The 6,954-nt window shown below is 36.9% G+C and overlaps 1 protein-coding gene across 1 annotated transcript in view; it reads right to left on the bottom strand.

The window, feature by feature from the left end:
• GARNL3 (GTPase activating Rap/RanGAP domain-like 3) overlaps nt 1-5,580 on the bottom strand; it is a gene marked incomplete at its 5' end in the record, with an annotated part of 18,905 nt that extends 13,325 nt beyond the window's left edge. Inside the window, 5 exons of the mRNA XM_010087145.1 lie at nt 103-214; nt 1,087-1,161; nt 3,611-3,715; nt 4,520-4,635; nt 5,474-5,580. Of these exons, the coding sequence (XP_010085447.1) occupies nt 103-214; nt 1,087-1,161; nt 3,611-3,715; nt 4,520-4,635; nt 5,474-5,580 (515 nt within the window). The remainder of the gene's footprint in view (nt 1-102; nt 215-1,086; nt 1,162-3,610; nt 3,716-4,519; nt 4,636-5,473) is intronic.
• Nucleotides 5,581-6,954: the final 1,374 nt, after the last annotated feature.

The following is a 6,954-nucleotide window of genomic DNA, read 5'->3' as shown; positions in this document are numbered from 1 at the left end:
GGAAAGACCTACCAGCACCTGAACAGAGCTTATGAACATACATTTTCACGAAAATGGTCAGATACATGAAATTGACACAAAAACACTGGATCATTTACTAACCATCTATTAACAAGATGCCAGCATCTGTAGAAACGAGTAAGGACTGGCCCCAAGAATCTGCACAGACAACCTCATGAGGAAAATTACTGCAGAAAGATTGAGATTCCCAAGGCTATGAAGTAACATAAGGGATACATATTAAGTACACTAAGAAATACAGATCATACAGACATAGGATGTGATGGACAATGGCAAGTAGCAACATGTAAATGCTTTTGGCAGGATACATTTCCAAACAGTATCTTTTTTGAATTTGAAATATCAAAATTTAGTTGATTTTCTTGCAGAGGAAACACTCTCCATATTAATTGTGTTCAGAGACTAATAAATGTAAGATGCATTCCTGAAACACTGGAATTAAAACACATGCAGCCAATACTCAGCGCAACCCTGGAAATACTATGCAATTTGCTTACATTTTATGGCTCTGTTTGTGATGTTTAGTCACTAGCACATGGTGCAGACAAAAACGCCTTTCTGCCAAATTGTTCTTTTGTCATGTGTTCTCTGTACTTACCTCCTGAGTCTGCCCCTCCTCCCCCAATTTAAATATTAGCTGAAGTCTCAGAAATTCTAGAAGCGCTTTTGAAGTTTCTGTATACAAGATGCACTCAGAAGAGTGATTTGCATCTTTCACTCCCTAATGCCTCTGGTACTACAGGAAACAAAAACATAACTGAATTTTGCTTTAAACTTGATGCAGAAGTTAAAGACGACTGCATATGGAAAATGGCATTTTCACTAAATATTCTCAGATATAAAAATATCCACACTTGCTTTAACTTTAGAAGTGTTTCTGCCTCCAGGTTCATCCTTTATTAATTCAATATTGGCTGCAGAATAACTTTGACATTATTCGTTTCATCTTTGCTGCTACAGTATCTAATTACAAAAGTAAAACAGTATGCAGAACTGATACACAATAACATACTTGATAGCGCTTAATTTTTTCATAACTCTCCTCAGACAGATGGGTTCACTCACCTCCTTTTTACAAAAGCTTGTGTTTGCCAAGTTAGCTGTGGCATCCCCTTTCATAGTGGTTTTCAATTTCAATGCCTAATACAAACAGATGTTTTATTTAAATTGAGTTTTGTCAGCAGTACACAAGCTAAAGACTATAAAGACAGGACAATTTAGGACTATAAACTAACTCCAGTTTGGAATTCCTATCACATTTCAAGTAATTAGGAAAGAGGCGGAATTCTGTGTATCCTGAACAGAGTCTGCATCAATCACTAGAGGGCTGCCAGACATCTTCTCAGCCAAAATGCATGTTGTTTGGTTTTTTGTTTGTTTGTTTAAATGGAAACTCAAAATCAGAAAAGAAGTGTCAAACAGAGAAAAGCCTCCACCTCCAATCATACAAATTAGTCGTCTACACAATTCATTCTATAAACTAGCTGGATAGGGGACTGTTTTATCCATTACACAAGCTGGCCTTTCACTTGCAAAACTTCATAATAAGCCACCAAGTCAAACTATATATATAGACTGCCAGGAGTGCCAAGGACACACAGTCACAGTATTACAAATTCTTCAACTAGAAGTAACCCAATTCTGAAAGGGCTAAGAACTCTAAAAAAATACTGTATAAACACAGTTTCAGTGAGACAGACAATAAGTCTGTTTAAGGTACTCTATGAACCTTAATTGCTAACTTTTACAGCAGCGTTCCTATGAAGTGATGACACATGGAATTGTCACAGCATCTTTAAATGCAAAGTTTAGAAATTACCTAAACCAATTTTACTGCCCTAAAGTTTGCCTACCATCATGCACGGTCTCTGTGAAATGGCAGTAATCAGCTGCATGCACCATTTGCACATTTGCATTAAGCAGGGCTGTCAGCTTACGGGGACACATAAAATACTTCATTGCATTAACATTTTACCAGTCAGTAGAGATCACCTTGACAATAAATAAATGACTGAAACATACTGCTGAGCCAGTCATCAGTGAGTTTTGTCTACCATCTAAAACCTCAAATGACCATAACTAAGGGACAGACACACTCACACAGTTTGGCAAGAATGATTAAGAGCTACTTGGAAGGCATGGTGAAATGTTTTCAAGCCTACAGTTTGTAACTTAGAATAAAGTTCTTTTAGGGAAGGTAAAGATTTAAGTGTGAAAAGAACCTCCAAGAAAAACACAAACAAACAGGTATCTATGAATTTTTAACCCACATATTAGGTTTCCCTTTGATGAAGACCATGCTGGGGGATGGAAGCCTTGTAAGAAATGGGTCTCAACTAGACTTGTTACGTGAGCATCTTATCAGCGTTTAACTTGGGGGAGGGGGGTGCGGTGGAGGGGATCAAGCTTATAGGTTTCTATACCTTCAATAACCATGTTTTTCTTTAACTTCTGTAAAATAATTAGTAAACTCGGGGAATAAATAATTGAAATAATTGGTTGCTTCTGTTTGACCATTACAACTACATTCTTTTTTTTTTTTTTTTTTTTTTTTACACCTACCTAGAGTGACTAGGTATTTCATGGTTGTTGGGGAAAGGGTGGGCAAAGCACAGAGGAGTAGACTTTGCAGCCCTGCCAGTGCAAGCTTTAACAGCCCTGAGATTATTCTGCCCCAGCTCTCCACCACCCGCCTCCATTCTCTGCCTTTAACCGGATCTGGAACTTCTCAGACTCTTCTACTCTTTAGATGACTAATTCAGCTGAAAAAATGGGAGGGAAGAGAGAAGGCTTGGGCTTTGGTGGTGGTGGTGTTTAATTTTAGTTTGTTTTGTTCCATTTTTTCCTGTTTTGGTTTCCTGCTCTGTCAACTCCTGCTGAGTTAAATCAGCTGAGAAAAGAGGTATTCTTAAAATAAGCAGCAGAACCATGTCACCAGTCCAGGCTCAAGAAGAGACAAGCAGGAAGGGACAGAGGAACAGATGAGCATAGGCACCGTCTTTTTTTCTGCTGCAATGAACCATCAGATCAAAATTGTTAGGAAGTTTTACTCCTCACTGAATCAAAATGTCAGCAGGCCCACAGAAGATTGGAGTCAGCGCCTGGTATGTTCAAAGGTGTGTGCCAACCTCCGATGTAGCAGCAAGACTGTTGAAACTTCTTCCTGGCTAAAGTAGCGTAACTAATTTCAAAGAAATTCAATCTTAATAAAACATGAAAGATTATGTTTCTCCAAAGCACAGAAAAAGACAGAACACTCTTCTGCTTCGAGGCAGAAAGCATCTACTGCACAAAGAAAGGAAAGACCTCTTAGGTTTGATCCCAAGGTGTGATTTTTTCCAACTTGCCTTTAGCTTATATATTTTATAAATACTTACAATTGCGTTGTGTACCTCAGGTGTTACAGATAAATACTTCTACTCATATTTTACCTTAACGTAGCTTAAACTAATGCAATACTAACAAAATATTTCCAGACACAGAGGACTGCATTAAGTCCTGATATAACTCTGCAAGCTAGTCAAATTCTAACAAAAGGGGTGACACAGTGTTTGTAAACACAGGCTAACACCTCCTGAATTGATCCTACCTGACCAAGTCGGACAAACTCTGCTTGCCGGGCCTCCTCTTTTTTCCGTGTTGATTTTGGGGACTCGGGTAACACATCACTGAAGGACCTCCTATTGAGCATATTCTAAACCAGAAAACATTTCTTTTTTAAACTGAACCAAAATTTTTCATAATCTTTTAACCTCAGTCACCTTGATATGACAGCATTTAAATTGTCTTTTTTTCAATATTTTCCTGTAGTGATGAATCTAACTACGTAGCTTCTCAGAAAACAGAAACTGCAACTCTTTCAATCCTTGAGCACTTTACTTTCCAACTTGTCATAGATCATCACTGTCATGTTGTATACAATCGTACCAAAGACCACAGACATGAACATATGGACAAAAAAAGTTTAAGCAGATCTATTTAGCTAAGAGAAATAAACAGTGGGGAAAAATTAGCACCTTGATAATTTTAGAAGTATTGAACTTCCTTTTAGTTAGTTAAGAACCACTTTAAGAATAAGTCTTCATAATGTAAAATGAAGTTAATCTCACTGTTACCCAAGGGCAAAAATGATCGAAATCTACATATAACTGAGTAGGTGCAGTTTTTATGGTGACAAGACTAATACCTGTATTTGCAGAGCCTGAATTTCCTATACCCTTGCTGCAGCTAAGCTTATACAAAGTATGACATGATCATACTTCTCACACCTGGCTTAAACAAATGCATGAAGAGTTCTGTCCTGAAAGGACTGTCACGTTTCATGTAACTGTAAAACAAGTGATACAATTGGTATTTAGCCTAGTGTATACAATTCAGTGCTCATTAGGATTACAGTCCTAATGACTGTAATCAGTCTGACAGCAAAGGAACACTCAATCTACTAGTGAGAACAGCAGAGCACGTGCGAGGGATGCAGAAACTTCTGACTTACATTTACCTTGTGTAGATCAGGCATCAGGTCTTGGTATAAAGAACGGATCAGCATGTCTAGAGTGCGTTGACGTTTCTGAGAAAATGTTGGGGTTTCTAAGGTGGCTTTTTCCCCATTTATTACTAAAATATTATTGAAAAGCAGATACATTACCTAAATGAACTCTGACAACTTCCACTGACTCTAGTTTGCTTCTGTACAAAAATACCTGTTTTCCCCTTAGTAATTTAGAGTTGCTTCCTTTTTGCACATTTTTTAGTGAACAATGATCCTTTAAGCTTAAAAGAAAAAAAACATACTAACAGGAGAATTCTACAAGGCATCCCAATAACCTCCTGACTAATGAAAAAATTAAAGACAAACTGCTAATCAATTTAAGTACTAAAACAATTTAAATATGTGAAATGAGTTATTGGTCAAGTCCCTGTCAGATAAGCATCTTATTGTAATAATCATTATCAGTTCTTAAAGACTTCTTCTTGCTGATTTAGAAGGGAAAGTAAGGGTCAGTGAAAACTGGAACTGAATCATTACAGACTTAAGTTCTAAAAGGTGCCAAAAGGCACCTATGCAGTATGCATTCAGAAAAGCTTATATTTCCAGGTTTTCAGAGCTGCTAACCTAACACCTTCTATTACTAAATATGGAACAGAATTATAAATTCTTTCAGATCCCCAAGTTCTTTAAGAAAATGCAAAGCTAAATATGGCTGTACATTCTGCAAATGTAAAAGTAAGTTTGTATCTAATAGCCTGAGAAGCATAATTGCATAGAAATTCAGTTTTCTGTTAATCTGATTGATAGAACTGACATCCCACCCACCCTACATATTTGAAAAAAAATTCTCTACAGAACAGCAGCATACACAAACAAATGTGTTTACATTTTAAGTATTATGAATTTCAATTTATTAAAGCACTTATTAAAAAAGTGTTTCTAGCAAAAGAAAACATTACTTACATTTCACTAACACAAAATCCCTGAATTCCTGATGATCTGTAAACACAGGTGGGGATGGAAGGGGAGGCCCAAAGAGAGGAACACTTTCTTCTGAAAATATTTTCAGCCTATTGAAAGAACAAATCTTTATCTACATTGAAAGTCACATTCAAATCTGATTGTTTTTATATGCACTATTCAAAACAGAAGAAAGAACTGGAAAGTGTTATCTGGGTATATCTTAAATAAGAACTCATATGGGTCTAACAAAAACCATTCACTTCAGCAAAATTCTGCTTCTTTTACATAAACTAACACTGGGACACTAACAACTACAACAGAACTTTGCAGTTCTACTCATAGAACAATGCTTTTAGTGGCACTAGTAAAACCTAGTCCTTTTCAAAAAGGATGTAAAAGAACAGTTCTTTGCCTACAAAATATGTTCTCCTCATAGATTTCCACTTTACCTATGCATTCACCACACATATGAAATTGATTCTTTCTGAATAACAATGGCTTACTACAGCTGAATCTGTGTATCAGGAATAGCAAATTCATTTTCACTGAAAGAGTCAGAATAGAATGACTCTTGTGACAGCTGGACCTGCTGAGTTCTTTTGATCCATACGGAATCTAGAATAGCAATAATGAACAGCAGGTACAAAACGTGTGCATACAACATGCTCAGCAAGCTGTAGCTTAAGTAAGTAATCACACCTTGGTATTTCAAGTGACAGTTTGCACAAGTTTCTTCACTGTAAGACAGCAGTCAAAGATCTTTCAAGTGGCACGTGCAGCTGACACAGGTCGCAGCAAGTTAAGTGGTAAAATTATAGGTTCAAGCCATCTCTGTTGTTATACAAACCAGTCAGAAATTGCTTGCTCAAAAAAAATGGCAGTGATTGAGTTGCACTGAGTCAAATGGATTCTAATGGATTAATCGGGGCTTTTTTCATGAAAATTTAGAAACTGTGCATATGATCTGAAATGCAGTATTACATTTGCATGAATATTGATCATTCTAACAACAGATTCATAGATTTGAGACACCATTTCAGAGATGCTCTGTCTCTATTTTATTCCATCCAGGTAACAAAAAATCATTTATCACTACACAGAATGTGAAATGTTCCTTGGCTAGAGGACAACCAGTTAAGACAGGGAAAACCACAATAAAACTGACCAAAGCAACAAACTTGTTGAGTGACATCAAATATAAAGTCATTCTAAGCAGACATTCAGTGTCAGACCTCACAGTGGCACTGCATAAGAAACAAGCAAAATTTGTCCCAAAAGCCGGGAGTATGTCCTGTTTCTTTTGACTGAAATTTCTAATATAAATTCTTTAGCCATGAGAGACTTCAGCATCTGAGCTGGCAGTGATTTCAAACCTAACGAATCCTCTCCTCAGGCATGTATCTAAAGGAGAAGGCAACTCTCCCATTTCTTTTTCGACCTACTCTAAGTAGTAGGGCTTCTTCAAATACACTGCAGATACG

The sequence above is a fragment of the Pterocles gutturalis genome, unplaced genomic scaffold (assembly GCF_000699245.1).
Source record: "Pterocles gutturalis isolate BGI_N339 unplaced genomic scaffold, ASM69924v1 scaffold47806, whole genome shotgun sequence".
Taxonomy (NCBI): Eukaryota; Metazoa; Chordata; class Aves; order Pterocliformes; family Pteroclidae; genus Pterocles; species Pterocles gutturalis.
This window is presented reverse-complemented; position numbering and strand designations above follow the sequence as displayed.